The 13,500-nt window shown below is 30.7% G+C and overlaps 7 protein-coding genes and 1 long non-coding RNA gene across 13 annotated transcripts in view; 2 read left to right on the top strand and 6 right to left on the bottom strand.

The window, feature by feature from the left end:
- Positions 1-1,466: 1,466 nt before the first annotated feature.
- LOC143200899 (acylphosphatase-2-like) lies at positions 1,467-2,191 on the bottom strand. The gene is made up of 4 exons (XM_076411675.1): positions 2,015-2,191; positions 1,940-1,956; positions 1,778-1,887; positions 1,467-1,724 (listed from the first exon to the last, which is right to left on the bottom strand). Exons 1-4 carry the CDS (start codon positions 2,073-2,075, stop codon positions 1,529-1,531), a joined length of 384 nt encoding a protein of 127 aa, XP_076267790.1. The 5' UTR covers positions 2,076-2,191; the 3' UTR covers positions 1,467-1,528.
- LOC143200902 (acylphosphatase-2-like) lies at positions 2,154-3,234 on the bottom strand. The gene is made up of 4 exons (XM_076411677.1): positions 3,032-3,234; positions 2,942-2,958; positions 2,776-2,885; positions 2,154-2,460 (listed from the first exon to the last, which is right to left on the bottom strand). Exons 1-4 carry the CDS (start codon positions 3,087-3,089, stop codon positions 2,283-2,285), a joined length of 363 nt encoding a protein of 120 aa, XP_076267792.1. The 5' UTR covers positions 3,090-3,234; the 3' UTR covers positions 2,154-2,282.
- A 44-nt stretch (positions 3,235-3,278) lies between these two features.
- LOC143200898 (acylphosphatase-2-like) lies at positions 3,279-4,129 on the bottom strand. Of its 2 annotated transcripts, XM_076411674.1 has the most exons (4): positions 3,959-4,129; positions 3,881-3,897; positions 3,717-3,826; positions 3,279-3,469 (listed from the first exon to the last, which is right to left on the bottom strand). In XM_076411674.1, exons 1-4 carry the CDS (start codon positions 4,044-4,046, stop codon positions 3,343-3,345), a joined length of 342 nt encoding a protein of 113 aa, XP_076267789.1. In that variant the 5' UTR covers positions 4,047-4,129; the 3' UTR covers positions 3,279-3,342. The 2 variants fall into 2 exon arrangements, with proteins under 2 accessions (XP_076267789.1, XP_076267788.1); XM_076411673.1 differs by having other exon boundaries at positions 3,881-4,079.
- A 213-nt stretch (positions 4,130-4,342) lies between these two features.
- LOC143200897 (acylphosphatase-1) lies at positions 4,343-5,756 on the bottom strand. Of its 2 annotated transcripts, none has more exons than XM_076411671.1 (4): positions 5,518-5,754; positions 5,432-5,448; positions 5,265-5,374; positions 4,343-4,639 (listed from the first exon to the last, which is right to left on the bottom strand). In XM_076411671.1, the coding sequence occupies exons 1-4, from the start codon at positions 5,615-5,617 to the stop codon at positions 4,438-4,440; spliced, it is 429 nt and encodes a 142-aa protein (XP_076267786.1). In that variant the 5' UTR covers positions 5,618-5,754; the 3' UTR covers positions 4,343-4,437. The 2 variants fall into 2 exon arrangements, with proteins under 2 accessions (XP_076267786.1, XP_076267787.1); XM_076411672.1 differs by lacking the exon at positions 4,343-4,639 and adding an exon at positions 4,923-5,143 and having other exon boundaries at positions 5,518-5,756.
- A 69-nt stretch (positions 5,757-5,825) lies between these two features.
- On the bottom strand, positions 5,826-6,528 carry LOC143200901 (acylphosphatase-2). Its single transcript, XM_076411676.1, has 4 exons — positions 6,370-6,528; positions 6,302-6,318; positions 6,135-6,244; positions 5,826-6,084 (listed from the first exon to the last, which is right to left on the bottom strand). Exons 1-4 carry the CDS (start codon positions 6,446-6,448, stop codon positions 5,910-5,912), a joined length of 381 nt encoding a protein of 126 aa, XP_076267791.1. The 5' UTR covers positions 6,449-6,528; the 3' UTR covers positions 5,826-5,909.
- A 310-nt stretch (positions 6,529-6,838) lies between these two features.
- On the bottom strand, positions 6,839-7,863 carry LOC143200903 (acylphosphatase-1). The gene is made up of 5 exons (XM_076411678.1): positions 7,725-7,863; positions 7,378-7,578; positions 7,306-7,322; positions 7,147-7,256; positions 6,839-7,036 (listed from the first exon to the last, which is right to left on the bottom strand). Exons 2-5 carry the CDS (start codon positions 7,445-7,447, stop codon positions 6,913-6,915), a joined length of 321 nt encoding a protein of 106 aa, XP_076267793.1. The 5' UTR covers positions 7,448-7,578; positions 7,725-7,863; the 3' UTR covers positions 6,839-6,912.
- On the top strand, positions 7,758-8,123 carry LOC143200904 (uncharacterized). The gene is made up of 2 exons (XR_013006838.1): positions 7,758-7,897; positions 7,957-8,123. It is a non-coding gene; the product is annotated as an uncharacterized LOC143200904 (long non-coding RNA).
- Positions 8,124-10,332: 2,209 nt separating this feature from the next.
- LOC143200895 (protein no-on-transient A) overlaps positions 10,333-13,500 on the top strand; it is a 40,515-nt gene continuing 37,347 nt past the window's right edge. For 2 of the 4 annotated variants that reach the window (XM_076411668.1, XM_076411666.1), the window contains exons 1-3: positions 10,378-11,708; positions 12,470-12,639; positions 13,225-13,491. In XM_076411668.1, coding sequence (XP_076267783.1) covers positions 10,985-11,708; positions 12,470-12,639; positions 13,225-13,491 — 1,161 coding nt within the window. In that variant the 5' untranslated portion in view covers positions 10,378-10,984. Of the gene's footprint in view, positions 11,709-12,469; positions 12,640-13,224; positions 13,492-13,500 lie in introns of all 4 variants that reach the window. The other 2 variants (XR_013006837.1, XM_076411669.1) reach the window with 2 other exon arrangements.

Below are 13,500 nucleotides of genomic sequence, written 5' to 3'. Positions count from 1 at the left end.
AATTATTTAATTATTCAATTTTGAGAACTTCGAGCACAGTTTAGCACTAGATGACGCTATCGTTGGTAACGTTTTCTGCTATGGATAACTTTGGTCTCAAAATTGATTATGTTTGAGATTATAATAATATAATTCAGTAAAATCTCACAAAAATTATTTAATTATTGAATTTGGGGAAATACTTCAGGTAGAGAGACATCAAAATTGGTTGTAAAATTGTTAGTGTTTCAAAATGGAGACAAATATGGAAATTTTTACATATGGACATAGAGGCCAGTTGACAAGTTTATAGGGTTACTCATTTTACTCCAAGCAGAACATTTGAAATGTATTACAAATAACGTAATAATATACTGTGTTGCGTTCCCTACTTTCTTGTAATCTTTCTTTCAATAATATCTGCATAATGTTAATATTTCTTCCATTAAGACGTCGTCAAAATTTTGTTATATTGGTTGCAGAAGTTATATTGAGTTCAATATGTAACGGTCAGATGTCAGAATTCTGACGTGTTCCACGAAATATTTTAAAAGTATAAAATGTCTCTTGATTTGATAAATATATATTGATATCTTCATAATTTAATTGTTATATTAACAATGTAGATAATTAAATAATGTTTGTCAAAATTTGAGGTTATTGTAAGATAATGATAAGATTCAGTACACTAGATTAGACTAGACATACATTAGATTGTGCAGCAGGGTTTTAATACCCTTTTAAATTGGCTATATTATTTTAAGAAAATTCTGTAGCGAATATTATCAGAAATAGTAGCAATAGACGTAATACAATTTCATGATAATTGTGTCATGTCTATGTCAATGCAAGGTCTATGCGATAAAAACGGTAAACATAAACCATCTAATGGGAAATTGTTACTTTTGTTAAGTGATTTTTAACAGATTTTACCAGTATTTGATCTTAAGGTATTTTTTTTAGATTCCCAAAGTTTCTTCTACTTGAAATTTGAGAGCATTTTCAAGTGAAACGAAATTTGATGAATTATTTTTTTAATATTGCTAATTTGATCCAATAATAACGTTGAAGGATTAAAGCTGCCAAAGAATTGTACCCAGAATAAATACAAATAAAAGCTGCTAATTGTGCTTTTCCAGCTGTTTCATTAATTTTTTTTTTTCTGAAATATATTGCAGGACTATGCAAAGAATGCAAACCAATATATAGTGACTAATTAGTATATCTGGTAAATAATTAGTGATTATTATTCTCTTACAAAATATTCTAATACAATTACTAAACCTTGTGGTCAAAAGGAACAAAGTCTGGTGATTGAGGTGGGTGAAATATGACATTATACATTTCGTTGTAGATTTTTGTGGATTTTAACATGGGGCTACATTATGATGTCCACCTTTTGTTCAGTGGATGTTAACTTATTAATATATTTAATTATGAATATTCAGAGATTAATTAATATATTTTTCTAATGTATAGGTAGAATAAATAAGATTCTTGTTAATTTTGTATGCTAAATGTTAATTTATTATTTAAAATAGTCTCATCCTTAACTAGGCGTGCTAATGGTTGGCGTATTATTCGTAGTGGTACTGGCGTTTACCGCAGAAATAGCTCTATTTTTTCTTTGTTTTCCGTACACTTTGAAATCAGGAAACGTGTAGGCGCCTATCAGACGTTCGTTGAAGAAACGGGTTTCCTCGATAATCGCATCTTGGTTACCTCTGTGTCTTAACCAGAACTTCCTAAAATTCATATTCATGTTTTATTGCGTTTTGAATAAACAACTTTACCGTACATGTCGTTGTATTCGCACAAGGGCGCCTGAATTTGTCCTATGAGCTTTTCTTGCCCTATATTCCTAATGTATCCTTTCACACCTAATTTATTGGCTTCGTCTAGAGCGCACTAAAAGAAATCTCCATCTTTATATCACTCTCGCACTACAATTAACACTTACATATCGAAATTCCGTGTCTGAAATTAAAAATTGGGCTTAACAACAATGTCTTGTCATCGAACGGAAGAAACTTACGATCGAAATGTCCATAGATTCTGAAAGTACATGCCCAGATCTCCCAGAAACAGTCCAACATGATGTCTTGATTTAATCACAGAATTGGTCTTTCGAATAAATCGCACACAACATTAATACTAATAACTAATTTCAAGGCCTTTATAATAGAAGATTTTATGATGAAATATTATGTCAATATTTTTGCAGCTAATATACTAATTTCAATTACGAAATTGTTAATTTAATGATATTACGATGTTTTATGATATTTTATTGATATTAAATATTACGTCATGTTGTCATCGCTGTCGTCAGCATTCAAAAGCCTTTCGGCGTTTGGGTCATTGTCTTCGCTCTTAATCCTAAATTGCGGGTATGTATAGTTAAATATAAGACGTTCGTTCTGGAATTCTGCGTTTTCTATACGAGATAATGGACTTCCTACATGAGTTAACCAAGCTTTCCTACAATAAAATAGTAATCAGTAAATAAAAACGACATCATTTTCGTAATTTTTTCAATTAATCTTATGTTTTTAGAGTTCGAGCATTAAATAATATTAACTTATAACTTACAGGCCAAATAGGCAACTATTTATACACTATTAGGTCATTTCAATCAGGTATGAAAATATCTAAAAAAATATTAGGTAATTTTTATTCTTAGATAACCAAACATACGCCTCCACTCTTGAGATTAATTAAAATATCTACATTTTGATTTATCATTAGAGGACCAAACATACAGTTAGGAATTTAAAGGTTAATTAATGTACCTACATTTTCATATATCTGTCGAGGGGACCTTGTATTTCGCCAACGACACTAGAATTTTTTGAATTCATGCAATATCCTCTTATTCCAAGCCTTTTAGCTTCCTGTTTTGTATGCTGAAAAGTCATAGATTTGTTATGATTGTAATGAGTTTGCCAATGATTTCTATTACCCTACGAAAAGACACTCCTAAAATTGAAATGCAATAAAACCTATTTAAAAAGACTTTATATATTTTAATTAGTAACAAGATAAAACAAACCTTGAACTATGCCCTCAATTTTGAAGAAGCACCCCCATATATTGAGAAAATCATCCATACCGTAAGTTATGGTATACTATTGGATTTCGATTTGGAAAAAACGCAGATTTATACCAAATATTTTAATATATTTTATATGACAAATATTTTTTTAAGTAGCGTAAACATTTGATGATTAAATGTTTGACTCTTGTATTTTATCAGTTAATATTAATAATGTCAAGGGAAGGTAGTAAAATCGCTAATGTTAAGTTGAAAGATGTCAAACTTTTAATTGTCATTGACATATACATATTACTACATGATTTAATTTATTTGCTTGTGTTTCGTCTTCTTGTAAAAGTTGTGTATGTGTAGTCGGGTATAAGGCGTTCATCGCGAAAACGACAATCTAAAATTGTCGATCCGGGGCTGCCAAAATGAGCTAACCACATTTTCCTACAACAAAACAGTTAACAAAAATCGAAAATTCATTCTTAAAATTCAACGTTTGTTTTTTTAATTGACATTTGACAGACGTCAAAATACCAACTCGCCTAAAAGACACTTCATAAATTAGTTTAACATTTGTTGGTTATATTACTTTGTACTAATAGCAATTCTATTATTTTGTTTTGCGTAATCTTATTTGATGAGATTTTATTTTGATTTTTGTTTGTGTTTTTCATCAGAATTTTATACGTACATGTCGTTGAACTCATTACTGGTTCCTTGTATCTCGCCGGCTATACATTCATGTGACTGGTTCATACAGTATCCACGTATGCCCAGTTTAAGAGCTCTATCTCGTAAATCCTAAAACGGATTGGTTAAATACACCGATTGGAGATAAACACTTTAATGACATACTCTTTTAAAAGATACACCTGCAATCAAAATGATTTCGTAACTAACTACAACACTAGAATATTGAACAAGAGCACTAACTTTGAAAATGCCCGAAAACTTCAAAAAAGACCGCCCATATTGAGTAATATTGATATTTAGTGTTCCAGAAATCATCTATAGTATACATATTGACGTTATTCTAGACACTTTATTCAATCGTTATCGGTATGACACTGACACTTGTTTGTCAGAAAACAAATATGATGATATAAATCGGTTAATAATCTACAAATATTTATTTGCAGTTTTTAATGGGACTAAAAAACCAAAATGTACATACAGTTTTTTTTTAAATTTTAATGACAATTGCAATAAAACAAATATATAGAAATTTATATTTATATATAGAATATTTATATTTATATATATTAACGATTTTATTGATATACCGAGAGAAATGGTACAAAGGAATAAAACAAAAGGTTAATGACAACTATTTATAAGTTAATATCTACTATTATTATAAGAATCTAAAATGTTGTCGACATTAATATTATCCATATATTTCCTGGAATTTTTTATATTATTTGTTCATCGTCATTGATAATATCATCGTTTATATCATCGCTTATGATATCACCAATATCTTGATATTCCGTGTGTGGTATAATATCTACTCTAAAGTTTCTATGTTTGGTATAGCGTATGGCGCGTTTTCTTTTAATACGAATTGTGTCAACTTCATATTCAAGATTCTCAAAATTTGACATCCATTTAAACCTATAAAAAACGAAAATACGTAAAAAATAACAAATGAACAAAGCTGCATCAGTATTTCTATTGACATATGTCAGATAAAATGACGTGAAACTATTTATTTCATGCTTTAAAAAGCACCGAAAATTAAACATAACTTAATTATTTTATCTATATTAATTTACTTAGTTTTTTTTCTTTAGTCCGTATTTTTATTTTGTATATAGATTTTCATTTGACGGTATGGAATTCAAGACACTTAAAACTATCTAACAAAGTACAGAGTGGGCGAAAATAGATACAAATCTACCTTGATCAACGTTTATTTACAGTGTGATCGATTTATAACATTCCAAATACGGTAAAAACATAAAGAACCTCGCAAGAGGGGCGTATTTTCATTTTGTAGGTTTATAAGGGTGAACTTTAAACGTATCGAAGGTGTAGTCGTCGATCGTGTGTTCGTTACAAGTCCCAAATCCTGTAAACTGTATTTCGGGACTTTCGAAAGAGGAAAACCAATAAAGCCTATAAAAATACACGTAGGGCTCATAATAATTGTCACTGTGACTGTTTAGAAGCGATAACCGAGAGAACAAACCTAATCTTTCAGAAAATTCTCCACACTCGAATTGAATGATTCACTTACATTTCATCGAACTGTTGAGGCCGTCCCTGTATCAAACCTGAAACATAGTCCCTGTTGTGTACCATACAGTATCCCCTTATACCCAAACTTTGGGTTTTATCCATGATTTTCTGAAAATAATATCACTAATATTTTAGAGCGAGAACTTAACCTCAAACTATATTTACTTGTTTAAAAGCTCTTCCTGCAAATAAAAAAATGCAACGTTAAATTATTGGAAAACGTTAATTAAGCGATGTCAATTAGTACTAACTTCTAATATATCCGTAAAGTTCAAACCGTGCCGATCGTAATTTATGCGAATTATCCTCATGATAGTCACCATCGGGGGTAATTTGTTCGTCATCGCCCATAATGTAAAACGGTCTGGTTCCAGTGAGAAGAACAATGTAAAACTGTAACTTCGTTCAGCCACTACTATTAAATACGCGTCAATAGTTAAAATATTGACTGTTGATCAATAACGATCGTTTATATTAATATTAGCAACTTTTAAACGTTTTTTTTTAATTTACTTAATAACCTACACAGCACTGCTATTCAACAAAATAAACACGCAACTAAAAACAATGCTCTAACATTTTATTGATAATAGAATATATTTTTATCGGAGATCTTTTTTTGGTTACATCCAACGCCTCGCCTTCACTGATGAAGGTGGGTAAAGTCCTTCGTCCATCTCCATTTCTTTCTTTTCGGAGGAGTCCCCGGAAATATTACGAAATCCTCGAAGTCGAACTGGTTTATCCGTTCTTTGTGCGCAAAGTAGTAGTACTGGATAATCGCTTTGGGACTTCCAACACGAGTCAGCCAAATTTTCCTGAAACATATCGGCTATCATCTTGATAGTTCACCGATCCGCATACGTACATGTTAGATAACAAATGAGTGGGACCCTGAATTTCACCGTTAACAGTGCCCTCTTCTGTGTCCATACAGTATCCTCGTATCCCTAAACTGTCGGCTTTTCCCTTAGCGTGCTAAAACCCTCTTGTGAAACAATCTACTCGTTAATCTCGACTGTTTTGGTTACTTACCTCGCAGAACAGGGTCTCTGAAAAATGTCATCATTAGATAATTATTTTCACTGCTATATTCAACGAACCTTCTAAATATCCCACTATCTCAAACGGTTGCCTGAATAATACATACGAATCTTTATATTTCCACTTATCGTCTTCCATTTTGGTTGTTGACTATTCAACGGCTTTCAAAGAAATGGTGTTCGTTTCACCTTTTATCTTATTTTTTAATAAAATTGGTACAACGCTTTATTTACGCTTGCATATTAATTAGACATATTTGTCTTTTACATCTCTCAAGTATTCTGGGGATGACGCAAGTATCCAATTTATTTGTTATATCAATCAATAACTTTTTTGTTATAATAATTAATATCTAAAAATATTTATCTTTATGGTGATTAAATAAAAATCCATGCAAAAAGTCATTTTAATAAAAAAACTAATGTGTGAACACATAATCTAACGCAATTCTAAATATTTATTGCATATTATTTACAAAACATTAATATTCTGGGGTAAGCTAAATAAATCTTTTAAAATACTACAATGTTATCGAAAACTAATGTTTTTATTCATTGATTTCAACTATCACAATCTATAAAACTAGTAATTATCAATAAATTCTAATAATAGTTGGGTTTATATTTAAATCTTTTATATTCAAAATCATCAATTTTTCTTGAATTTTTAAAGATCGCCTTAGATACTTTATAGTATTCTCCCGGTCCTTCAAGCAACCAACGCTTCCTGAAAAAAAAAAACAAAATAAAAATTGCTGATCATGATATATGTCAAGACTAACTGAAAAAAATATTTGAATTCTAGGACAAAATTGTTAGGGTATATAAAAATCATACATTTGTATCAGAGGTCCGGCAAAACCTTGCATTTCTCCCGTAATGCCAAATCTATATTTTTCAGTAACATATCCTCTTAATCTTAGCGATTTTGCTTTTTGCAGTGTTAACTGAAAAACACCTTATTAACCGATTAACTTTTTTTTTTATTTACATTACCTCGCACACTTCCGGACCTGAAATACAATAAGTATTATATTAAATGTGTAGTGATGGTTCAAGAAACTTTACCATGGTGAAGCCCCCAGATCTCAAACTCTAAACTGTACGGTAAATTGTCTGCACTGAATATGGATGGCATAATATGTCGATTTATGTTGAGTTTTGTATGAAAATGTTATTTTTTTTGTATGACCATATTTATAGTCGTTAATGTTTACATTTTACGGTTACCTTAGTAACCGATTGTTGATGTTGTGTATTGTTACTTGTCTAAACTAAATTAAAATATTACTGTCTGCGTTACACTTCAGGTCTTAATATAATTTCATAATCATTATGCAAATAAGTTATAATGTTTATATAATATCTCATCAATTTTTTAAAAATTATAAAATGTGTTTTGTGGGTGAACTAACCACGAACTGTCAGCATCAGTTGAAATTGCTACACTACTCTTGGGTATGACAGTAAAAACCGAAAGATGTTGGCTGCTTATTCGCATTTATTCCATACTATAGAGTATATATTACTCTATAGTTCCAAACTAGTTTGACAGCTGCGGGTTGTTTACACACGAAGGTTTTAGGAGGTATTTTTATGTTTACAAATGTTGCTTGAGGTAATATAATTATTTCTTATTTAATACAGAAAATTAGCAGCAGACAATACGAAGATAACAGTATAAGCTGTAGATTAATAGTAAATTATGCTAATTTTGTAGCTCGGTTTTTATAAGTTATTTGTCATGAATATTTGGATTGTGTAATTATAAGATGTAGTTAGCAGAAAGTGTGCAATAAATTGGTAACACAGGATTTGAAACTCTGATCTATTATTTATTTCTGTTTGTATAACTCTCCGGAGTAGATAAATAACTTATTGTGTTTATTTTTTCATTTTGTGGTGGTTTCCATGTAGGACTAATTTAACTTTTGTAAGTTTTCGTTAATTATCCTGATATTTATTTCTAAAAGTGAGAAAAACAATGAGGTAATATATTGAGATCTTGGTAAACCTTTCTACATTTGATTGTTGGTAAGTATTACTGTTTTTCCATCTTATGTTTTTCATTTGGTTTACTTTTTTTTGTGAAATCTTTGAAGCATCACCTTGATGTCTAAGTATTTCGTTTTGAGAATTGTTATATATATTGTATACTCTATTAAAAAGACTGTCCTTATTTGCTCCTTCTTCTGCTACTCGCTGTGTATATTTTTCTTGTAATATTCTTTTAATTTTTTAATCCTTGTGATTTAATCACATTTTCCTCTATATCACTTGATACCTTGTCTACAAAACAATTAGTGCATTCTCTTGTCATGCATATATATTAAATGCACATGCTACATAGAGTATTCTTTATTGTATACTCTAATATACAGTGTTTTATAACTATTCTCACAAGTTTGATTTACATTGTATGTTTTATTTTGATATCTTACTTCAAATTTACCCGAATGCTGTAACATACACTTGTTTTCGTATTAAGTGTTTCTAATTTTCTCTATTAAATAATAAATAATTATATTACGTCAACAAACTTTTGTAAACATAAAAAATACTTTCTAACCACAACTCTTGACTGTAAATATATATATACTATACAAAAAATAAACACGTAGAATGCGATCTCCCGGGTATAAAATTGTAATTAAGTTATGCTCGTCTGAGTCACCAGAGGTCGCGCAAAGCCTGTTTATTTAATACAGAGGCGAATAAAAAATAGAATGTTAATAAAATATTTTCTAAATACATAAAAAAACAATATCTAATATAACTGATAACTTATTTTCTAACTAAAAATTCTCCATTCTCCGAAATTATTAAAAAAAAAATTCTCCAAAAATATACTTAAAAATAGAATATTTAGATTTATTAAAGTTAGAAATTACATATTGCAATTTTGATTATGAAACCTAAAAAAAAACTAGACTAAATCATGTAAAATTTTTCATTTTTTCATCCAGCAGAACAAGCAACACCTAATTATTATTTTTCTTATTGTATTTCCTTCATCCGTATGTTGAACACAAGTATTAGTTTTGAACAATAGTGACATTTGCTGGCATAATATATCCAGAATTTTCATTGAATTTGCTTTGGCCCATACTTTTGGCAGCACATAAAAAAGTCTAGAGATAGCTTCAAAAAACATATAAATTAAAATAAGTTTCAATAACATTTATCATATTGGCGAGCTTTAATAAATTCTGTATCAGTATCACTTACCTGATAGAGAATTTTTGCCCTACAACATTTACATTTAATTAACTTTAAAAACTTTCTGACAGTGGAAATTTTCTTTTGATACAAAAACTATTTGTTTGTATAAATGCTGGGCTTTTGGAGTTAACATAAGTTGTCAAGTAACATTAACTGCAGATAATATCGGACCTCTAGACTCTATAAAATAAGAATTATAAAAAATAACAAAATAATAATAAGATATTACACACTTGTTTGTTCTTTTTGGTATTGTATGGTCTGGCTCCCGCCTGCCTCAAGTTGCAGGAACATATTCCTCTATTTCAATATAACCTATATAGACATATAATATCACAAGTATTGAAGCTTCGAATTTCTCAATTTTGAAAAAAAAATTACTTTTTACACTATATAGGTTGCAACTAGGAATTCATTCTCATTTCACACATTTTTACAGGAACTGCTGAAAAAATTAAATGTTAAAAAGTTGCTGATTCCAAAAAAAACTACCTATCACGAAAACTTAAGTACAGAATATACACATTCTATTAGGTAATAATTTTTTATTCTAAAAGCCAAAGAAGCAAATTTTAAATAATAAATATGAATATGCACTATATCCAATATTTTATAATGTTTATATTTCAAACAAAATAAATAAATCTGTAATATACTTCAAATCGAAAGAAAGAAATCTGTAATCTTTTTATCGGCGACCCTCTAGCGATTTGAACGTATACTGAAATCATTGTTACGAGTGTATTTAAGTTTCCATTCTATATTTCAATGTTTTCTGAATCTGTCAAATTGGATTCGAATGAATACGCATGAGCAGCCAGCACAGCGTTCGGTTTTTACTTTTTTACTGTCGTCCCACAATTGGTCAGAAAACTTGTCGGTTGCCTGTCACTTGTCCTTGTTTTGTCGGATTGTTTTGCTTATTATGGATAAAATCAGCATTGATATTAATTAGTACCGTTTCAATAGCGGTGTCGTACGGACGTTGATTATATTGGTGTTTACTTGTGATGTTCGTTGCTTAATTCGTACGTTTATTCACCGAGCAGAAAGAAATGTTTGGAAAAACTTTATGGGACGAATTCTCAAACTTGCTGTGGGGCCTTCTCCTGATATTATGTGTAATATCTATCATTCTCTTCATTGCGAAGTAAGTTATTGTTTATAATTTTTTTATCTCTAATAAAACGTTTCAATAACACATATTTATGTGAGAAATCGTTTGTATTAATTATATTACGCTGTAGATAATACGTGTTCATGTGATGCAACGAGTTCGATCTGTATATTATTCTACTCTTGGAATAATTGATTTGTTTTAACCGCAAAAATATGTGGGTTACCTTGACTGTTTGCATTTATATTGAACATTTATCTCATTTGTAATAAATATGCCATTATGGAACAGTAAAGAAGAGTTTGCTTTAAAACATATGAAAAACAGTCCGTTGGCATGACAACATCAAACTTTGACATTAGAAAAGTTACGAGTGAATTTGCTACGATGTCTGAGCAAGTTGAGAATAATTCTGTTGATAATAATTGTAATGTTGAAAGTACTAATGAAGATGCAAAAAAAAATGTTAACCGGAAAAGATTTAGTGGTAAGAAATATAAAGGGAAGCATTTTACTGAAAGAAATGACAATGATAGTAAGTGCAAAATGGACGACAGTGAACAATACGGCGGTTTTCAAAATTTCTCTAATAAGTTGACCAAAATAGACCGGATAGAGGATAAAATCACTAGCATATCGACAATGCCAACTGTTGATTTAACGCCGTTAGACCCTTCGGAGAAAAAATTTGCAGGTAGGAATCGCCTCTACATCGGTAACATAGGCAAAGAGATATCCGAAGCGGATTTGAGGGGTTTATTCGATTCTGATATGGAAGTTGCCGATATTTTTGTTAATAACGAGAAGAATTTTGCCTTTGTCAAGTTTGATTATTACGCCAATGCTGAAAAGGTACAGCGCAGCTTAGATGGAACCCTGTTGAAGGGAAGAAATTTACGATTCAAGTTTGCACCATCCTGTGGTACGGTAAAAATTCGTAATTTGGGTCCGTACGTCACAAATGAACTGCTCAATCATGCCTTCTCGGTGTTTGGCGAAATTGAAAGGGCAGTAATACTTGTGGATAACCGTGGAAAGTCTATGGGTGAAGGATTTGTTGGTACGTATATATTAGGATTTGAATATATTTATTATTAAGACATAGGTGTAATTTGTATATTTTACACCTATGTACCTGAATATATTCATGTAATTCTGTACATTTTTGAACAGTTCAGATGATCTAATGATTTATGGTGGTAATGTTATCAATGACCCTAATTTTATTGAAGAACAGTTTAAGCTTTCAATGTAACGAGCATGTCTTTCATAAGTATCTAATAACCTTTTGCTTTTTATATTTGTGGGTTATTTCGTGTTGCATAATTTTGTTCTTAAGACTAGTTTCGTAAATATATTGAGCAATGATATAATTCTGTTACGTGTTAACTGTAGTTCGTATACGTTCTGATACATCATACATATATCAGTTTTGTAGGCCATGAAAGTCAATAAGTTCCAACATTCTGCACTGATATTCACCAATCATCCACTTGTGTTCCAATCATCTCACCTTTTTTGTACTTTTATGTTTTGAATTATGTTTTGATATTTTATGTTTCGGTTTTATTTTTTCATTTATTTATCCAACTCTGTGCTACAATAAATACTCTTCAGTTTAATTCAGTTCCATATTACTTTCTCTTTCAATTTTTCCATTTTAAAGCCATTTTTATTGTATTTGCATTTTGTTATTCACCTTAGTTCTTAGATCTTGGATCTTCTGATACATTTGCTTCTATCACATTGAATATAATCAAATTATAATCAACTATTCTTTGGTTGTTGGTTAAGAAACATTTTGTATATTGCTTATTATAGATTTTAGTAAGAAATCATCTGCGAACATTGCCATTCAGAAGTGTGAAGAAAAATGTTATTTTCTTGGCCACTCATTGAAGCCCGTCATTGTTGAACCCTACACGTTTGTCGATCAAAATATCGGCCTAGTAGATAGGAATTTTAGTAAGAAGAACGTTGATTTTCAAAAGGTCTGTTTAGTTTGCGTACATAAACAATGAGTGAGTAACAACTACAAAGAAACAGGTTGATTTTCTCACTGAAATTTCTCATTCGCCAATATTTTATGTAAACTTGATTATCATTCTTTATTACAAACTGGTTTATTTACTGTTACAAAAGCAACTGTTTCGATGTATCACTGTTTCAGTTTATTCTCTTTCTTCGCCTTGATTGTCATGAGTAACGCCTCGTCATTTCAAGAAAACAAGACGTAGAACTGTTTTTAGAAAAGCTGGATTTTTTAACGATAATAATTTACACTTTTCAGTGTAAATCAGAAATAGTCAAAAAGTCAGTTCAGAAATTATTCGTCAAATAAATCATAGTTGTGCATAAAAGTATGTTTGTTGATTCTTTAATTTGATAAGTGCTAATATGTCAGCATCACAATGAAGGTGAAGATTGGTATAAAAATATGTGTATATATCCAATATGCACATACGACTTTCTTTCGAATTCTTTCATTACTTAAGCATTGCTAATATATTTAAGGGTAACTTTTTGTGGATTATTTTTTTCCATGACTTTTTCGGGCTCGCTCTTTGATGGTATAGGAACGTTCACTTGGTCCGCGTCTGAGTGAAGAGGGGACCTTCGACCACGATTATGGGAATCGTTGGAAGGCTCTGTTCGCGCTATACCGGCAAAAAGAAGAAAACTTACGTGCCGATTTCCGCCTGGATTGTGCCAAATTGGAGGCGCAGATGGAGTTTGCTCGCTATGAGCACGAGATCGAGGTACTGCGGGAAAAGCTGCGCGTTAGAGAGCTGGACAAGGAACGGCAAAAGCGCGAGTGGGAGGCGATGGAACGACAGGCCGAGGTAGATTCC

This window comes from Rhynchophorus ferrugineus, unplaced genomic scaffold (assembly GCF_030347505.1).
Source record: "Rhynchophorus ferrugineus isolate W39M unplaced genomic scaffold, kcgeb_rfMv2 rfM8, whole genome shotgun sequence".
Lineage (NCBI taxonomy): Eukaryota > Metazoa > Arthropoda > Insecta > Coleoptera > Curculionidae > Rhynchophorus > Rhynchophorus ferrugineus.
This window is presented reverse-complemented; position numbering and strand designations above follow the sequence as displayed.

Coding starts and splice junctions, on each gene's coding strand:
- LOC143200899 (XM_076411675.1), bottom strand. CDS start 2,075: ATGTTGGACTGTTTCTGGGAGATCTGGGCATGTACTTTCAGAATCTAT. Junction 1,725..1,777: donor TTGTGCGAATACAACGACAT/GTACGGTAAAGT, acceptor TATGAATTTTAG/GAAGTTCTGGTTAAGACACA.
- LOC143200902 (XM_076411677.1), bottom strand. CDS start 3,089: ATGGATGATTTTCTCAATATATGGGGGTGCTTCTTCAAAATTGAGGGC. Junction 2,461..2,775: donor CTCGACAGATATATGAAAAT/GTAGGTACATTA, acceptor ATTTTATTGTAG/GAAAGCTTGGTTAACTCATG.
- LOC143200898 (XM_076411673.1), bottom strand. CDS start 4,033: ATGATTTCTGGAACACTAAATATCAATATTACTCAATATGGGCGGTCT. Junction 3,827..3,880: donor CAGGTGTATCTTTTAAAAGA/GTATGTCATTAA, acceptor AATCCGTTTTAG/GATTTACGAGATAGAGCTCT. Junction 3,470..3,716: donor AGTAATGAGTTCAACGACAT/GTACGTATAAAA, acceptor GTTTTGTTGTAG/GAAAATGTGGTTAGCTCATT.
- LOC143200897 (XM_076411671.1), bottom strand. CDS start 5,617: ATGGGCGATGACGAACAAATTACCCCCGATGGTGACTATCATGAGGAT. Junction 4,640..5,264: donor CCTCAACAGTTCGATGAAAT/GTAAGTGAATCA, acceptor CGTTTTTTATAG/GTTTAAATGGATGTCAAATT.
- LOC143200901 (XM_076411676.1), bottom strand. CDS start 6,448: ATGGAAGACGATAAGTGGAAATATAAAGATTCGTATGTATTATTCAGG. Junction 6,085..6,134: donor ACTCATTTGTTATCTAACAT/GTACGTATGCGG, acceptor GATATGTTTCAG/GAAAATTTGGCTGACTCGTG.
- LOC143200903 (XM_076411678.1), bottom strand. CDS start 7,447: ATGCCATCCATATTCAGTGCAGACAATTTACCGTACAGTTTAGAGTTT. Junction 7,037..7,146: donor GCCGGACCTCTGATACAAAT/GTATGATTTTTA, acceptor TTTTTTTTTCAG/GAAGCGTTGGTTGCTTGAAG.